Below are 20,194 nucleotides of genomic sequence, written 5' to 3' on the forward strand. Positions count from 1 at the left end.
TCTATTTATTTCTTGAATCATATAAATGAGAATACACATTGATGAGCATAGTGAAGAAACTGTTTTGATAAAGTTCCAAATTTAGGATTTTAACAAACACACCTTCCCGCAACTCCTCACAGATGCCTCCATAATATAGACATTGAAATTGACCATCAACAGCCTAAAGAGCTTCAAAGAGATTCTGACTTTTGCCTGAGATTCTGCCCAAAACCCTAGTTCATTACAGTTCTAGACCTGCCTAATTTACCTAAAGATTACCTTCATTTGATTTTAATGTATTCAACTTTTAAGATACATTTTGTGATTAAAACCACTTTCTGCCTCAGTGAACTAGTTCTCTTATTTAAACTAAGTTTACCAATTAATTTAAGCCCACATGTTGACATGGTGTGGCAAAGCATTCATGTGAAAAGAAACACCATACGCTGTATGTAAGGTTAAATTTCTATCATATCATTAAATATACTCACCTTGTTGGCCACTGCATTTACACTGGGTCTTGCATCATAGATCGTGAGTTTAGAAATTTGTCTATTAGTCTCTCTGATGACGTCGAGATATTTCTCATCATCTTTATTTCGTTTACCACTCATACCGACGAGAGGCTGGCTGCAACGCACAATGACTGTCTTGTTTTCTGGATGAATCCATGACAGCACCTATAGTTAGTTCAGAAATTTTAAGCTATCAAGAAAAAGGCAAATCTCAAAACAATGAAAATTATAAAAAAATAAAGCACTAACAATCATGATGAGGTGATTCTGCTTTTGCTGAAATGGAATACTTATTCACCATGATTTCACTCCGCGTGCCCAGAAACACACATTTAACAATGATGGCTGTTCAGAGATAATTAGAATAACCAACTGCTTTACTAGTCTTAATTAGCACCATAGCTAATAGAAGTCAAATGCCTACCTAAAAATACTTACATCATGTAAAGGAAAAAGAAAGCTTCTGATATTATTTCACCTCTGTAACTTGCACTAGATTTACCATCACAAAGAAACAGCTTTAGCAAAAAGTGACAGATAAAGGAAATCACCTCTGACACAACATGTTTCTACAATACCAGCTCACATCTGCAGGTCGTTTTCCCCAACATTGTCAATTCTAGAATCTAACACAGGGGGCGATAACCCAAGGGAAGCAAAAAGATGTCAGGACAGCCAAAAGGGCTGCCAGAGTCTCCACAATGAAGTGTGGATATCCAACTCCTCGGAGAGCTCTTCGAGCCTTTACTCGCACTCAGTCTTCTCTAATTCAATACACACGCCCAGCACATTTGATACCTGGTTTCCCAGCTCATAGCACAGGAGAAAAATACCTGTAAAAGGCAACTAATAATGTAATACACCAAAAGCTATAGAAGTGTCCACTTCAAATAGGTGAATTGTTTGATATATAACTCAATAAAGTTGTTTGAAAAAAGGGAAGTGGGAGGCGAGCGTGTTGAGTAGCAGTGTGGGCTGGGGGTGGGGGGGCACATTTCTGCCGTGGCTCTAACTGTGCACTGAGCCCACAGCCTCTGTTACCTCCTGCTCCTCCCTCATCGAACGTGGCATAGGGTTATCCCATGGTGCTGCCGGGAGGATGAAGGAAGAATGAATGCAGGTAAAGTACCCAGTGCTGTAGAGGGCGCTGGCTCGAGTTATCTGCTAGAGGCAGGCCGGACGGCCAGTCAAGTCAGATACAAAAAACTATGAAAAGCAGACATAGGAATTCAAGAAGCATAACGGTTTGAGCTCACTTACTACAGGGCCAAATACGCTGTTGTCTTTGAAGTCACCACCTCCACGATGGCAAACGAAAACCACTGATGTTTCCAAAAACTGATGTGCGTGAAGATGACAATGGCTTGGTGAGAAAGATCCTGTGATCATACGAATACTCATTCACTGAGTCTTTGTGCCATGCCCGAGACCAGTTAAAAAACACCACTGTGGCCCCTAAGAGTCCAAAGGCTCAGAACCGGGAAGCCTGGGAAAAGCACTGGCCCTTCGTCAGGCTCCTTTTTCTCCACCTACTTTCTATAGCCTTTGCTTAGAGAGTGATAAAAGACATGCGATCACTTTTATGTATGTACATGTATGAATTTGAATTTTTTCAGGTTTACTGAGATATAATTGACATATAACAATGTGTAAGTTTAAGGTGTCCAGCTTAGTGATGTGATGTAAGATCACTTTCAAAAGAGCAAATCACTGCACATACAAGAGACTTATTATTTGATAAAGACCCTCATCACATTTTACATTTAAATGAGGTCATATGCAAGAAACTGCCTCGTGCCACCAATGCCCTCCTTTCTTCCACCCCTCCTCTCTGTGCCTGGGAGATTCAAGACCAGAATTACCATGCCTTGTTAAGAAATGCTACTCTTATGAGTTGTGTCACCTCTTACTTTCTTTTTCTTTCGGGATCTCTACCTTTTAAAGCTACCTTTTAAAAAGGATACTTGCTGTACAGCTGACCAGGTACAAATAATGCTAATTTCATAATATCAACTACTATGAGTGCTTTTAAAGTATATGGCATCATATCAGGTTATTCTTATTAAAGTTACCATTTAGAAGCCATAAATAATTAAGGATGTGCACAAAGATTTAACCGCCAAAAGACGTTCATCACAGCATTGTTTATAATAGCAAAAGATGAAAAAGAACCTCGATGTCTCACAATAGAAAACTGATCAAATACATTATGGTATGTCTACGCACTGGCAAGTGTGGAAAGTGACTTCCAAGATAATGCTAGGTACAAAAAGCAGATCGGGACACAAATTACAGAATAATTTAATCTTTTCTAATAAAATACGTATTTTTTTCTAATACAAATATGTATACATAGAAGGAAGTCTCAAAGGACATACACCAACATGTCAACTGGTTCTCACAAGGTGGCAGACTCCTTTCTGCTTAACACTATTTCCTAAAATGTCTAAAATAAATATGTATTATTTATATGTTAAAGACTTCCATGACATTATGACAAACCTGTTTGAGAACAAAGGAATATGTATCTATTAACGGGAACATTAATGCACGTGGACTATTTCACTATTCAGTGATATTTTGTGTTTGTTTCTTCTTTACATACAAAATAAGATTGCTTTCTCACCAATTCTTTTTGTACTTTTATATGGACTTTACAAAACCCTAAATATCAAATATTAATAATTTCACATTAAAAGCAAATACATTTTCTGGGTTATAGTCAAGAGTCAGGTGGGCAGAAGGTATACTAACAAAAGCGCATTACCTACTATTAGATATTGTTAAGCATCATAATCTATAAAGATACAGAGGTGACAGACAGCTTAGCCTCAGCTTTGTTAGCAAAAATAAATGCAAATTGGCGGCCACCACAAAGTAAGAAGGATCAATAAAATGGCTACATAAGTAAAAAGTTACGCATTCAATTTGCTCTACAGTGAGTGGGCTCTCATTCATTCAGAACAGTGGGAACTGCTGGATCAAGACGGCAGCCTCAGCATAGCTCACTGGGCACGGTTATTTCATTTCCTCTCCATCCCAAATCCCATGAAATAAATACACACACACACACACACACACACATACACACACACACACACACGACCCTTTGACACAGTCGATGTTCAATAAACATTAACTGAATGAAGGGGTGAACAAAATCGATCCATGCTACCCTAATCCAGTTCTCCTGTAGGCAAGGCATGTGTTAGCAAGACAGCTGGCTAGGGCAGAAGTGGAGTCTGTGGCTATGGCACAGAAAAGTATGTCCAAAAAGAGCACGGGAATGAACTTGTAACTCTAGCTTCATTGGCACTGTGTTCTAACAAAATGAGCTAAGGAACATACTTTCAAGTATAATATATATCATGAAGATATGGACACTCACAGTTAGTGAAGCAAGTGAATTTTACAAGTTACAATTCATATTATGTTGACAGTATAAAAAAAGTTTCACACAAATATCCTTTTAAGGACAAAAATATCTAGACTTAGAAGTTAAAAGCAAGGTGACATTAAATCTTAATTTGTTCAACCCTTATTTATAAACCAAAACAGAGTACTTATTATGACATGCCCTGATATTAACAAAGGGGGAAATTCTTTAAACTTTTCATCATAAAATTTATGTACACAGACTAGACAGTATGACTTGAACATAAATATTTAAGAAGCCAAGAGAACTTTGTGACTACTACTACTAGGTCCAATGATACCGTTAAGTATACTGTCTGCAATGATCTGCCCTTGACTCCAATATGCTAATGGTATTAAGGCAGCTTGCAAATGTGCCGAGGGTAAGCCCATCCTAATAAAGGTGAGTATGTACACAAGCCTGTACTTATGCGTTTTATAATATAAGGTAGTACCTTGCTTCCAGCATGACTCAGCGGATATTTATCAAGAGCCTATCAGATGTCTGGTATTATGCTACAAAGAGAAATACCACAAAGACCCCGTCCTACCTGCTTTCGTTCCACCTAGCATTTGGTTTACATATGACAGCATTACTTGGACTTTCTTTTTGTATAAGAATTACTTGTGTTCATTCTCCATCCTTGATTGTGAGCTCTGGGAAGGCAGGTGCTGTCTTTCATCTTTTCCCATTTGGCATGGTGCTTTGCACTCAGAGGCACTTAATAATTATTTGTTGGACTGAAATCCAAGAGTGTTTCCCTGAATCACTTGACTACCATTCTTATGGAATAAAAGGCACTCTTTGAGAAAAACATTAATTGCCGTACTCACTGGAATTCGATTTCGGGATCTGAAAGTTGCAACTCTCTTGAGATCTTCATCTGTGGCACGAAATGGAACCACCAAGAGAGCAGGGTAAGTGTCACACAGTCCATAGCACTTATTAATAAAAGTTATTCTCCAGTGGTGATTGGGCAAGCCCTGCAGGAAGAAAAGTCGGTCCGAGTCAGTACTGTACAACTTCATCTCTGCATTTGGCCTTGGACCTCCTTTCTTCTTTCTAGCAGAATCTGCACATGCCTCTCTGACCACAGTGTAGTGATAGTCTACCAATTTATAAGGGAGCCAAATCAATAATCCAGACAACGTAAGAACACAAGACAAAACACTGGCAGTTTCCATAACTCTAAACTATCACTGGCAAATACAGATTCTCTTGAATTTGAGATCTCCCTTTATTTCATGTCGAACTATTCTTTACTACTGGTACAACAAAGATAAACCCAAGTTCATCCCCCATCCATGCACCCGCCCTCCCTAGAGAAAAGTACCTCCTGTCATCTTAATCGGTGCCTAACTGAGGGTAGAAAAGTGATCGGGCAACTCCCTCTCCCTACTCCAAACAGAGTGAATGCTTTAGTCTGCTCCAAAGTAGAAAGAGGCTAAGTGTGTGAAGAAAGTCACAGAGGGGAAGTAAAGGAAAACCCCTCTGGGGAGGCTCATTTCGCCACCTCCTAAGAGGTTTTTTTTTGTTTGTTTTTTTTTCAATCAAGTTGTTTGGGATCGATGATCGTCCTTCAGGTTGTGTGAGAAATCCAGTCACTTGCGGTCTAAGCAGACTGCTAATATGACAGGGACACAATGAAGATACCTCCCACCCTATCATCTACCCACAAAATTGTGTCTAGTGTGGACAAGAGCCAGAGGTGGTGGAATATTCTCTCCCCATACTCACAAATACATACACAAAAGTGAGCTAGGTGGGTGCTAGTTTTTGGGACAGACATCGTAGCTTTTTTTTAGGTCTGGCCCTATAAGCCATGGACCAAACAGATGAGTCTGATGCTGAGTCCAATTAGAGAGCTGTAGTCCCCTCAGAAAGTTATAAGAAAAAACGATGGAAATATAATGACAGTCTAGAACAAAATACCTTCAACAGTTCAGAGATGCATGCAATCTTAAAAACAGGAACTGTTTTGTTTCAAGCTAGAAGCTTTGACTGAAAAACTAAGTCTCAAGATTGTCAATAACACTCTAAAAATAAGGTATACATATTTTAATACATAATGCTGCAGAGATCTCCAAAACATGCAATACATTTCAATGGTCCTTCATCTGCCCTTCAATCACTGACCCAAAACAACGGTCATTAAAGTGACAGGTATACAAAGCTTTTGAAAACAACAGTCTAAAGCGGATTTCTAGAAGCAATAGGACATACAACCTCACACATGTGCTCTAGAGATAAACTCCCACAGCCCCATTCCTGAGCATTGAATCTGCTTATGAATACACACACCACTCATCAAGACTGAAAACAGAAATCAACCAAGGTGTTTAGGAGTGGAGGTGGTGGCTAGAAGGTTCTTCTCAAGTCCAGGGTTCTGTAATTTTACTTTATTTTATAGTTACTGTCTTTTCATATAACGCAATTGGGCCTGATTCGATTCTCAAAGCTCATTGAACAAAATTTCCCAATTATTTTAAGAGCTTTGCAGAATGATAATTATGAAAAATCCCACCATAAAACTCTTAGCTGTCCTATAGATTTGATTATACCAGCGGTCAAATTGTGACTCTTGTTACATAACATGCACAGGGTCTTTTTCACAAACATGCCACAAGAGACCTTTGTCCCTGAACAGGAACATTATTCCAAGACTGTTACCTTTATTACAGCAAATAAACACACATGTAGGTGATAGCTTACATAAGAGAGCAGTAAAGACAATTCTAATATACATTCATCAAAGCTTTCTTGGAAAAGACATTATCACAGGAAAACAGTTCTAATTCAATTGAATCTGCAAACGAGAATGCATATAATTGAAATCTAACGGCCAGTAGAGTTAAGCTCCCAGATATATAAATATTTAGCAACATCGATTCCTAAATAGGAAGCTAAAGAAGTCTGATTTTTCTAGACTCCAAGTATTTGTTTCATTTCATGAACATATACCTACCGTTCTTCATGTAAGGGAAGGAAATAGAACTTAGCCAGTCAGTTTTCAATGAAGCTTGAATATGGCTATAGAATAATTGATAGAATAAGCTATGTTATACTACTGCCATTAAAAACATATTTAGCAAGGATGTTATTGATTCTCAAAGAGTATGACTGATGAAATACTGTCACCATGTATGTTTCAGATTCACCACATGCCATAGCACCTACTGGCTTACCTGTCTTCTGTATTCTTCAACTGGATTATACACCGTCCATCCATCCACGTTAAACTTTTCTTCATTTAAAAATGCAAATATTGGCTAGACAAGGCAAAAGAAGAGAATTTAAATTTCAGTGTGAAGAAACAAATAGTCTACTAATACTACATCGTTTGATTTTTCACCAGATTTGAAATCACAACCAAATCTGAGACTTTTAACAAAGAAATAACTGAAAAAATTTAGACTAAACTTATGCTACCTTCTATCTTCAGTAATTACTTTGGAGACGTCAATTTTCTATGGCTACAAACATCTCTTTTAAGTTTTTTAAAAATGATGTTCCACAAAAATCGGATTTTCAGACCAAAAAATACCTATCAATTTTAAATAGCATTAGTAATCAATCAGGTAAAAGCCACTAAAAAAAGAAAAAGGACACTTAGGAACGATTATTAAACAGTGCAACTGTCTCAAAAGGGAACAATGACATGTTAAGTGAAAAAGAAAGACAGGACATTAGGGCAATTCTTAATGAACTGTTCTTGTGAGTTCTGCATCAGTGCCCTGATGTCTGAAATGACAGGATTCAGACTTCTCATCTCTTCTATGTATGCTCACCCTCGAGGAGGCCATACTGATGAATTTCATGGCTTCAAATACCATCCACACCCTAGTGACTCCTAAATATCTATTGCCCTCCAGCCCCCACTCTGATCCCCAGGCTCGGCTATCCCAGCGCCCACTCCGCTACCCCAGACTGCCTAAGAGGCGCCTTGAGGACTTTGGGTTAACACATGCAAAGCCAAACCTTTGACTCCCCCCTACCCAATCCTCCCCCAGCCTCCCTACTGCAGCAGATGACAGCCCATCCTTCTAGTTGATTGCACGAAAAATCTTGGTGTTAGCCACATCAGCTCACTGCTACCACCCTGGGCTCAGCCTCTACCATCGTCCACTTGGATTATTATAATAACCTCCTAACTCTCGCCTGCTTTCATCTTTACCTCTCAAGTCACAGTAATAGTTAGCTTTCCATGTTGCTTGGAGTAAAAGTGGAATTCCTTCCAATGACCTATGTGGCTGTCCACCATCTGGCCACATCCTCTGCTGCATTTGTGTTCTCGCCCTTGCTCACTCTACTCTAAGCCACACTGGCCTCCAGTGCTGCTCCCCAAAAGCACGAAGCAAATACCAACCTCTGGGCCCTTGCACCTGCTGTTCCAGCTGTCTGAAATCCTTTTCCCTCAAGGTTTCCCCGCTACCTTTTTCACAACTCTGCTCAAATGTAATCTTAATCAATGAGACTTTCTCTGACATCCTGTGGAAAAAACAACATGCTACCCCCACAACTACACCCCTTATTCTCCTTCCCATGTTATTTCCCCCTATGACGTATGACCATTTGACACAGATTTACTTGTTTCTTTCTTTACTGTTGGACCTCCACTGTTCCCTCCCCTAGAACATGGGCTCCACAAAAGCAGACCCTTTTGTTCGTATCCTGTACCCCCCAGTCACTGGAACAGTGTCTGGCTCATAGTAGGCAGGATACGCACGTGGCGACCGAATGAAAATGGGAAGCCTTCTATAGCCCCTGCACAACTACTTTCCCTGGGGGGTGCCATGTCTGGGCGCTTTTCCTCTAGGTATCTTCCTTGCATCCATTTTCCTCTGTTACCAGCCCACCACTTTGAATGCCAGCGTTCCTTCCTCTATATTACAGATGATTTCTGGAAACGCATCTCTTAGCGTCAACAGTTCTGTTATTTAAGTGGCAAGAACCTTAGGGTGAAGACTGATCAAGAACATGCTCTCCAGACTGTCGTCTTGAACTCTTCGAAGCCCGTGGCACCCTCAGCAGGTCTGAACTCTAGCAGTGCTGGGCCTAAGTGCTGTGTATTCTACGAGGGGCAGCATGCAGAGCACACATTAGTCATGACGCTGACCTAGCTAACCAATTCACTGAGGCTTTTAGCCTTATATTGAATTCAGAGCAATACCGGGGAAAACAAGGGATTTCTGTTGACTGAAGTATAACTCAAAGGCAGAGTGGCTTTTGGAGAAAACAGCACTAAAGTGTATGAACTGGTTTATCCATACACAGAATGTATAGAACGTATCTAAGCATTATCTTAGTGACATCTGAGCACCAGATACTACACTGGCCAGTACGTGGCACAAGTAAATACTGAATCTTGCTGACTGCTATGCTGTTCACATACTTGTAGATGGCAGATGGTTTGAGAGGTAACGCTGTACTGTCACTCGCTTTAGAAGAAAACCTAGAGTCTGCTTTCTTGAAATGAGTCCCTGATCTCAACACGGTTTGAGGGTTTTGTTGTTTTCTTTTTTAGTTATTTCCATCTTTCCCATGAAGCTCAAGTGAATACACTGGCCTTTTAAAAACAAAGAATAAAATTGCTAACTCAAAGGCCAGATAAAGCTTTCTTTCCAGAAAATCATCACATGTATTAATGCTATCCATATCCTTCGACTTGCCAGCAGCATTTTCAATGTAACTTACTATTTCTCAACCACTAATAATAAAACCACTCCTTTTTTTGCTTCAAATATGCTCTTGTGTCTCATATTAAAAATTACTGATACATGTAATATAAGCTTGCCAGATTGTTATCATCAGAAGATGACAGCTAGCCCAAACCAAAATTATCACCATATTTTCCTTAATGTTTGATTTGAAAGAACTCGGAATACAAGTAATATTTTTAAAACTGTCATTAATATGAAAATGATGCAATGTCCTCATGTAGCGACGCATCAGGTGGCCTTTTCTCATGACATCACTCTGGAATGACACTTCCCATTCTGAGCGACATCCAGATATTAGGATGAGTCAAGGACCTGGCATCCTTTACCCCTGAAACATGTCTATGAGAACTGGACGACGGGAACAGCTCCTAAGCTACTTCTGATCCTAAGAGCCAGACGTGGACCTCAAATAATTCAGCAAAACTGATGAATCACGTAACAGCCAGATATCCTGTCACGAAACACACAGCAACACATCTAATATTGAAGTGGAGCTTAAGGTGGGAAAGACCAGGTGATTAAATCAATGTTTGAACCATCCAACTATAAGAAAACATATTTTTAAGAAAGCATTACTTCTTAGTGTTCACGTTGTATTTTTTTCTTCCATTTTTAAAATTAGTTTCAGGTGTACAAAACAACATAATGATTAGACATTTCTTATACCTCACAAAGTGATCACCTCAATAAATCTAGCACCCATCTGACACTGTACACAGTTAGCACAATATTATTGACTGTATTTCTTCTGCTGTACTATATATCCCCATGACTATTTTTTTTTAAATTATAGTTGACATTCAATATTATTTTATGTTAGTTTCAGGTGTACAGTGCAGTGGTTAAACATTTATATAATTTATGAAGTGATCCTCCCATAAGTCTAGTACCCAGCTGACACTATACATAGTTTTTATAATATTACTGACTATATTTTCTAGGGTGTACTTGACAACCCTGTGACTCTTTTGTAACCACCAATTTGTACTTTTTAATCCCTTCACCTTTCTCACCCAGCCTCCCATGCTCCCTGCCCTCTGGCAAACATCGGTTTGTTCTCTGTGTCTGTGAGTCTGTTTCTGTTTTGTTTGGTCATTTATTTTGTTCCATAAATTAATTGGCTCCATTGAGGCAAACATTCTAAAAGAACCAGAATTTTTATAAGTTGAATGTACCAGAACTTACTTCCCAGATATTTTAATTTTTGCTTTTTTTCCCTAAAAGATTCAGATGAGAGAACAAAGAACTTTAAAACACAAGCTCTCAAACAGAGTAACATAAAGATGGACAATTTAAAAAGAAATAAAAATACTGAGCTTTAAAGCAAGAATAACAAACCTCATTCATCTGTACCTCATTATTAAAACGTACAAAATTCCCTACAAGTAGAAACTTGTTACAAGCCTAATTAAAGCTCCTGTCTGAAAACTGTTAAAACCTAAAGTTAATGGATTACATGTCTTGAGGTTTATAACTGTCATTTATTTTCTCTTATAGATAATACATTTTGAAGGCTTTGAGTCTTTTAGTGCTTTATTAGCAGGTTGACATTTGCCAGTGATCCCTAACTGTAACGTTGGGTCACTTGGGACCCTCTCTTTGGGAAATCGAAATTCTGTGGACAGAACGGGTTCTAGAGAACCTCCCTTTATGCGGCTCGAGAAGGGAGTCGGGTTTGCAAAACGAGTAATAAAGTCCACTCCACGAACCCGCCCAGCACCGATTTCATTTCATGGCCTGTGGACAACTCAAGAATGACTCAGTCCTAGCAGAGCAAAGCCTCAGAGCAGAGAAGTGTTCTGCCAAACCTTAGGTTCCAGTCATTGCTCTGACTGGAAGGCCTCCATGGCTTGGCTTTCCTCTAGGGCCTGGTCCCTCACCCGGGCTCTGCCTCAGGATAGGGGTGGTGGTGCTGGGGGCACTTTCCCGAGGTGCCAATCAATGCCTGTGCCCCACCTCCCGCCCACTGGGCCGGAATCTCCAGGGGGTGATTGCCCTGATCCTAACGGGCAGGTGGAATATGCCAGAACACTTAGGAGGCTAGCCTAAGGGTTCTGGGGGCTGCTTTACTTTTTAAAAAGTTATTCTGAAATAACTATAGATTTATAGGAAGTTGAAATGTAGAGGGAAGCCCCATCCACCCTTTACTCAGCCTCCCCAATGTGAACGTCTTATATGACTAGAGCGCAGCAGCAAAACCAGGAAACTGACATCAGAAAACACACCCTCCAGTGCTTACCCCTAGCTTCAAGTGAGTGGGTCTTCCTTTATCTGGCTCTGTATCAGTATTTGGGCATTTCACCAACTCAGATTCCTACTCGTCAAGACACACCATGCATGCAGACTTTTAAAAAAAGCAATCATGTGCATTTTTCCAGTATTAAAAATAGCACAATGTAACATTTGAAAAATCTTAAAGGACAAAGTTGAGATGAAAATCTCTGATTTCACACTAGGGATAAAAACGGCTGTGACAAAGAGAATACAACTTGTCATTTCAATTTAGCTACATTTGTCACTGTTGTGTCTTGTGGGGGGAAAATATGAAATGACAACAGATTTTAGCTTTCATTTAATTAGCCATTTTTAAAAATGACGCCTATATAATGATGCACCCATTTGCCTCAAACACATCTAGATTGGATTTTTTATTGAGTAGAATCTCTAAATGGCAAGCGATTCATGAGTTTCCTTCTTTGAGGAGGGAGGGCTGTCTGTCACTGAATCAGGATTCGTAGAGCTCACGAAGCCCCCTCCCTGAAGAGCCCCTTCCCCCCAAAGACTTATCAAGTTGTATCTCAGAACAGGATGTTTGAGAGTCAGATTTACAAAAACCAAATCTCATTCAAAAGAGAGACAGTGACAGAAGAAAACCATTTTCATAGTATTCAGGGCAATAAATTGATAAGCTAGGTAGATTTAACAGTGCTTTCAAATGATATAGCCACTATGCAATGGCACGGTCATCCGTGGACAAGATTTTTAGAAAGAGCAGACCCTTTTTATGCAGCAAATAAACTATGACTCTGAATACTTAGCCTTAAAAATTCAGGGGACCGCTCACTACTTCTTTCCTGATAGAATTTTGCAATGTTTGAACAGGAATTTCAGTGAACATTTTTTCTAATTTGATTTCTGAAATCGAAGACCTTGAAGCGAAGACCTTTGATTTCTGAATCGAAGAAATTGAAGCCTTTTTAAAAGGCTTCGATCGACCACGTAAGGGTGCAGCGATGTGAAATTACCTCGTTTTCATCTTTTAGATTACACTTCAGAATAAGACCCCTTCATAGGAGGGAAAACAAGCTTTCATTAAAGTTGAGAACAAAGCCTAACATTTTTAGGAAGAATCATAGGAGGTACTTAAACTTGGCAAAGTTTATATAATTCTAGGTAACGTCTTCATGCTACATGGTGATTTGAGCCTATTTCACGTGACTTGACTCGGTAAGTTAATTCATGTAACTGCATCAAAAGTAACTGAATCCAAAAATCAGGCACAAGACTCATAGGTTAAAAGCAGCGAGCACATAAATTACCATTTACACATAGGTTTGTGTAAATAATTCTCCTGGTCCCTTTTCTACCACTTTCCCTGGGGAAAATGGTTTAATGGTTTCATATTCCTGGGTCAGCACCACTTGCGTTTATAAATGTACATATTCATTTATTCAAGAAGGGCCCACAAAAGGGCATTTGAAATGTCATTTGAAACCATTTGGGGAAAAGAGCATTCCATACTACCTTGTCTACAATCATAATCATTTAAGGCTTACATTTCTCAGAGTTCGCCCACTGTACCTCTTCTCACTGTAATTTTCTCTCCTGGCAATTTTGGCCACATCTAAGAAAATGATGATCACATCCAGGCCTACCAAATAAACCTCTCCCCAGGTCTTTGTAGCCACCTGCCTCCTGGGTACCTCACTGTACCCCAGCCATTTGTGACGGTGTAGCCAAATTGGGACTCGCCACCTCTTCTCATTCTCCTCCTACATTCCCCATCTCCACCACCGGCCCCCCAATCAACCTGGTTATCCAGGCTAGATTCTTCCCACTCTATCATCTCATCCCCCTCATAACTACATTCCGTCAATCAACAAATTATATTCATCTTACCTCCTAGACCTTTCTCAAGTCCGTTCCCTCCTATCCCTCTCCAGCGCCCCATTTCATCATCACCCCCCGAAGTGACTACACCATCTCCATAAATGTTCTCCTGCCCCCTCTTTCCACGCTGCATGCTGCAGTCCAAGCAGTGTTTCTGAAATAGAAATCGAATCATGGCATTTTCCTGCTTAAACCCCTGTAATGGCTCGCCTCACTTTCAGATAAAAGACAAAACTTCTTGGTGGGCCATGTCAGGCTCTGTGAGCTCTGCCCAGCCTTGCCCTCCAGCACCATTTCTCGCCGCTATATCCACATGCCCACCAACCCCAGACACCAACCCACGAGGGCCCAGCCTGTGTCTGGCCGCTTCTCATTTGTACATACTGTTCCTGCAGTTTGCCATGTACATTTCTGCCTGGAAAACGCTCCTACTCATCTCTCAGAATTTGCCTCTTCTAGGAAGCTTTCCTCGACACCAACCCCCCCTACTTTCTGCACATATATGTCTGTCTGTCCACATCACCCAGGAAAACTGTGCTCCTTGGGGACAGGGGGTGGGTATCAGCTCCCCGTGACTTGCCATAATGTAGGCATTCTGTAACGTCTGTTGAGCAAAAAATGGGAGGAAAGGAACAAAAAAGATGAGAAGCAAGGAGAGGATTCCCCTACCAGACATTATATCTTCTAAAGCCTCAATAGTGAAGAGAGAGTGCTACTGGTGTATAAAGTGTGATTGATGCAAGAAAAGAAACATTCAGAAATAAAACCAAATACACAGAGGAATTTAGTGTGTGATAAAGGTGGTAGTTCAAATCAGTGGATTAGTCAACAGATGGTGTCACAACAACAGGGGATGAACGAGTTGATCCGTACCTTCCATGGTAACCCCACATAAATTCCAAGGTGATCAAATATTTAAATTTTTAAAAAGAAATTAAAGTATTAGAGGCACGAGGGATAATTCTTTTATAATTCTGAGTGGGGAAGACCTTCCTAACTGGGATGCAAAACCCAGAAGCTATCAAAGTGTGCAGACAAGAGTTAACCTAGCAGGTCTGAGACTGCCCTGCTTAAAAAGGCCTGCTTACATGGTTGACCCTTGGCTGGCCTCTGGGGACCTGGATTTTGGGAGCGTTCTCACCATTCCCTAACTGGCAAGAGTGGTTTAGTGTCTAAACTGTATTTTATGCTTAATCTCTGCTTTCCTCCCGGGAGTTAGGAATTTTGGTACATGCTAGGCAGAGAGGATGCCTACGTGACCAGCCCCCAGTAAAAACCATGGGCACTGAGTGTTGTCACAATTCGTTGCTGGGGGAATTAAGTGCATCCTGCGGGACTCTACTGGGAGAGGACTCTGGAATCTTATGTCTGGTTCCCCTCAGATTTCACCTCATGTGACTTTTCCTTTTGCTGCAATAAATCATACTTGTTGAGTCCTGTGAGTTCTAGTGAATCACCAAACCTGAGGTGGTCTTAGACACCTGTGTCACCCCATTCTCTCTCTCTCTCTCTCTCTCTCTCTCTCTCTCTCTCTCACACACACACACACACACACAGAGACTAGAAAAAAAGATAAATTTTCCCAATTCAATATTTTTAAAAATTCTTCATAGCAAAAGCCACCATAAGAAAAACCAAAAGGCATGTGGGAAAAATATTTGCAGACTATTTTATAAGTCAGTATGGCTATCACATAAAGAGTTCCTATAACTAACAAGAAAAAGACCAAAATCCCAAAAGAAAAATGGACAGAAGATACAGAGAATGCAGAAGCAGAAATACAAATAGTTCAAACCAAAAGATAGTCAATTTCACTCAAATAAGACAAATACAAAATAGAACTATGAATCTACATTTTCACCTATTAGATCAGCAAAGAAAAAAAATTGGAAAGCAAGAAGCCGAGTACAGCATTAGGAATAGAGACAGTGGAAATGTAATGGCTCCGTGCGATGTCAGAGGGATAGTGGGTGGGGGAGGGGGGTTCACACAGTGTGAGGGATATAAATGATAAACGTCTAAGTATTACTTTGTCTTGTGCACCTGAAACTAATAAAAAAAAATTAGAAAGCATATTGGATTCATGTGGTAGGCCGAATAGTGGTGCTCAAAGATGTCCCCGTCCTAATTCCTAGAACCTGGGTTATGCCACCAAAGCACAGTATGCGAAGAGGAATTAAGGTAGCCGATGGCATTAAGATTGCTAATCAACTGACTTTTAAGATCGGAAGATTACCCTGGATATCCCCAGTGCCTAATGTAATCATAAAGGCCCTCAGAAGTGGAAGGAGACGGAAGAGTCAGAATCAAAAGAGATGTGATGATGGAAGGAAAGTCAGAATGACTCGAAGGACTTCACTCACTGTTGCTGGTTCCGAAGATGGAGGAAGAGGCCACGTGTCAAGGGGTGTGGTGGCCTCTAGAAGCTGGAAAAGGCAAAGAATGGATTCTCCCCTAGAGGCTCCAGAAGGAACACAGCCCTGTGGACACCTTGATGTTAGCCCAATGAAACCCACTTTGGACTTCCGACCTCTAGAACTCATGTTTTTATAAGTCACAGAGTTTCTGGTAATTTGTTACAGCAGCTATAGGAAAGTAATGCAGTTGGAGAGGATATCTAGAAACAGGCACTCTGACACGCTGTGTGTGGGAGTGAAAGCCTGCACATCTTCAATAAAAAAGAATTTGTAATTCAACCTCTAAGAATTTTTCCTACGATACACGTGAACCCATATAAAATGACGTACATGCAAGGTTATCCACTGCAGTAGTTTATAGAATAGCAAATGCTTGGAAAGAATCTCAATATCCATCAATAGAGGACTGAACAGAGAAAGTAGGGGACAGTCAACAGAGTACCATGCAGTCATAAATAGAGTGAAGACACCCAGTCATTAGCCACTATCTATTGGTGAATTGGAAAAGCGTATATAAATCCCAAGTCGCCTGCATAGGTCTAACCTACCACTGGGTGGATAGTAGTGGGCTGAACACACCGGTGAGGTGGGGAGCAGGGTGGCTGAAGGCTGCTAGGAGGGAGGGAGACTACTGTATACCCGTCTTAGCTAGTTCAGGCCACTATAACAAGATACCACAGACTGGGTGGTTTAAAACAACAAACATTCGTGTCTCACAGTCCTGGAGGCTAGAAGTCCAAGATGAGAATGCCAGCGTGGTCCAGTTGTGGTGAGGTCCTGATTCCTGGTTTACCAAGGGCAGCCTTCTTGCGATACCCTCCCTGGTGGACAGACTGAGCTCTTCCATAAGAGCATTTCCTCTTCTTATAAGGACACTAATCCCATCACTGGGCTCTACCCCAGGACCGCATCCAAACCTAATCACCTCCCAAAGGCTCCACCTCCAGATACCATCACACTGAAAATGAGGGTTTCCACATACGATTTTGGGGGGACACAAACATTCAGTCGATAACAATACCCTTTTATACTTCCTGAATTTTTCAATCGTGGGCATACATTAGCTATTTAAAAATTTTTTAAGTAAATGCTTGTTGAATCAATGCCCTTTCTAAACAGCAGAATATTCTTATTGATGACTTGGTTGCTGCTAGTTCCTATTCATTCATTCTACTGACAGCATAGTTACTCAACAAATACCAAGAGCCTACTATGAACAAGTTATCGGTGGATAAAAAGATGAGGAAGACAACGCAGCCACTGTCTTTAAGAAGTTAGAAGTTCTCTAAAGGAGGGAGACGAGGAGGGAACAACTACTGATCACGTGAGGAGGAAAGTGATAAAGTCCGTGAGCGGTACGGATGAAGCATTATGGGGCTCCAGAGAAGGACAGATGGATGGGCCTGGAGGGACGTTGATGGCATTTGAGCGACTCTGGAAGGATAAGACAACTTTGGACATAACATGGTGATGACAAAAAGCCACAAATGGGAGCCAGACTCTGAGGATATGTGGCCATCAGCAAATACCTCGGTCTCACTGCCAGAGTATAGAGGGGTAGAAAAAATGGAAACTGTTGAAAGGTGGAGCCACACTTTGGCCGAGAGAGGTTTGCGTTTACACTGACAGCAAGGCAGGAACCACTGACGTCTCGGGGGCAGAGGAACCAGACCATCAGAGCAGCATCCCAGGGACGTTAATCTGATAGAGGGCACACGTGGCGAGGACTGGAAAAGAGAGAGAACCGAGGTAGGAAAACGAGTTAAAGCACCATCCCCAAGGCTGAGGAGACAAAAGAGGAAAACCTGAAGTGAGTTAGACTGGGGAGGAAGAATCCCCTCGATACAGTAAATGTTAAACAAAGGGAAATCTTTCAATGGCCTGGATTTTGGAGGAGGAGAAGGAAGAGGAGGGAGCAGAGGGGAGAGGAGACACCACCAGAGAAACTGAAAGCAGAGGAGTAGGTCTGGGGAAAAGATGAGAGAAGCATTGTAAACAAACATGTAAGTGTCAGCAGAAGTCATACAGCAGCTACAGGGAAATAGGAAGCTAGGCTGTTGGAAGTCACGCCCAGAAAGGCAATGCTGAGACACGAGAGTGAGAAAGATTGCTGAAGGGGTAGTATAGAGCAACAAGGAGGGGGAGAACGGACTTTTCCAGGAAACACAAAGGTAGACAGCAGAAGGAAGCAGAGCAACAAGAAAAGAAGCTAGACCGGTAGGTGTGCTGGGAGACTGAGGTCTCAGAAGCCACAGGGAGAAGTGTCTAGAAGCATGGTAGTCTAGATGCCCTAACTGAGACTTTTCCTCCTGAAAACCCCTAAAAATGCTGGATAAAACAGAAATCTTTTTAAAAATGCACTAATGAAGGCTCTTCCATGTGTGAGGCACTGGGCTATTAAGGGATATTTATCTTCTCACTTGATCCTTTTAAAAGACGCACTCATTGGTGGCTCAGAGAGATTGAAAGGCTTTGTTGTTTGCATAGGTTCATGAAGTCTGTAAATAGAACATATTGGATATTTTTGTTTGTTTCAATTTTACATTTATACTGACTATTGACTCTTTTATCCAGATCATTCACTAGTCTCTCAGTGTATTACTTTGGCTTTCTTAGAATTTCTAGTAATCTAAGGTGTCACCTACGAATAACGCTCAATTTCCTACTATTTTAGTAAAAAGTTGTACCACTTATGCCATTACTATGTCTTAGTGTATTTCTTAGAATTGCCAAAGTAACACTGACTAATAGTAGGGGTAGTAGCCAACTTGTTCTTTTTTTTCCTGATTTTAGTGTTAATACTCTAAACGTTTTACTGTCAATTTTACTGTTTGCTGTTGTGCTCAATATTCTTTATCACAAAGAAAAAGTTTCCTTTAATACTATTTTACATCAATTTTTTTAAAAATCAGAAACGGCTCTTTTTCCTCTTTTTCTTACCCTTTTAATGTACTTGAATGTGTATTATGTCACCTTCCTTATTCCTAATATTACTTATTATTATTTTCTTAATAAGACCTGCTAGTGGTTTTATATTTTATGTATTTTTCCAAGAAATTTACCAGTTTTGTTATTTCTTATATTTTATGATGTGTTATTTGCTGTTTGACTTTGTTTTATTTTTCTCTTGCATTAATCTTACCCTGTACTGGTATTTATTAATTTCTCTCATATTTTCTTTTCATTCATTTTGTTGTCCCTTTCCCTTTTTATTTTCTTAGATTTGACTTCATTTTATTTTCAATTTTATTTTTTAACAATAAAAGCATTTATGTCTACAGAAAAAAAAAGCACTCTTGAGCTGGCTAGGGAGGAATAAACACTCAGAAGCCAAACACTAACTGCAAACAGAAATGCAGAAAGCCAAGAGGCACACAGTGGCTTTTACCTTTCAAAAGAGTGGGAGGGCGAGAAGTGGGACAATGAGTTCTGAAACGGGTGGCTGCTGAGGACATGCAGGCAGGCAGTGGACACTCTGCTTCTGAACAGGGTGGCAACGCAGGGGGCAGCCCAGTTGGGACCACAGCTCCAGGAGATGGGGAGCGGGGAGAAGAACCGAGCATGCCCAAAGCTAGGGGGAAAGGGCAGCAGGGAGAGCGAGAAAGAGACGGAAAGAGAAGAGGGCCAAGTCTTGCAGGAGGCAGGAAGGGAGGAGATTTAGAAGCATGATTAGACCGTCAATTAGCCAAGTTTACTGTTTATTCAGGAAATAAAGTCCTGGCCAAAAAGAAAATAGAGAACTAAGACATACTTCAGTCCTAAGGCCACATCTAGGCTGAGAAGTAGGGGTGCGCATGCGTGCGTGTGTGTGTGTGTGTGTGTGTGTGTGTGTGAGCACACAATGTTGCTCATGTCAATTCCCATCTGAAAAGAAGGTATTTGCTTTTATCTATTCATTCTGTGATTAGCCTAGAAAGTAAGAGTCCGCTACATTTCAGTCTGATTTAAAATCTCAAAGCAATTTATAAAAATTTCTCCATTTCTGAACTAAAAAGAAAAAAAAATGAAGGCACAGGGAAAAGCACCCTATGTACC

General features: G+C 40.6%; 1 protein-coding gene across 7 annotated transcripts in view; it reads right to left on the reverse strand.

Annotated features, from left to right (window-relative positions):
* The window catches only part of MTM1 (myotubularin 1), a 94,228-nt gene that overhangs the window by 20,020 nt on the left and 54,014 nt on the right, over positions 1 to 20,194 (reverse strand). For all 7 annotated transcript variants that reach the window (XM_033111174.1, XM_033111166.1, XM_033111161.1 and 4 more), the window contains 3 exons: positions 7,098 to 7,181; positions 4,746 to 4,895; positions 474 to 662 (listed from right to left, as the gene is read on the reverse strand). In XM_033111174.1, the coding sequence (XP_032967065.1) occupies positions 474 to 662; positions 4,746 to 4,895; positions 7,098 to 7,181 (423 nt within the window). The remainder of the gene's footprint in view (positions 1 to 473; positions 663 to 4,745; positions 4,896 to 7,097; positions 7,182 to 20,194) is intronic.

Source organism: Rhinolophus ferrumequinum, chromosome X (assembly GCF_004115265.2).
Source record: "Rhinolophus ferrumequinum isolate MPI-CBG mRhiFer1 chromosome X, mRhiFer1_v1.p, whole genome shotgun sequence".
In the NCBI taxonomy this organism is placed as follows: Eukaryota; Metazoa; Chordata; class Mammalia; order Chiroptera; family Rhinolophidae; genus Rhinolophus; species Rhinolophus ferrumequinum.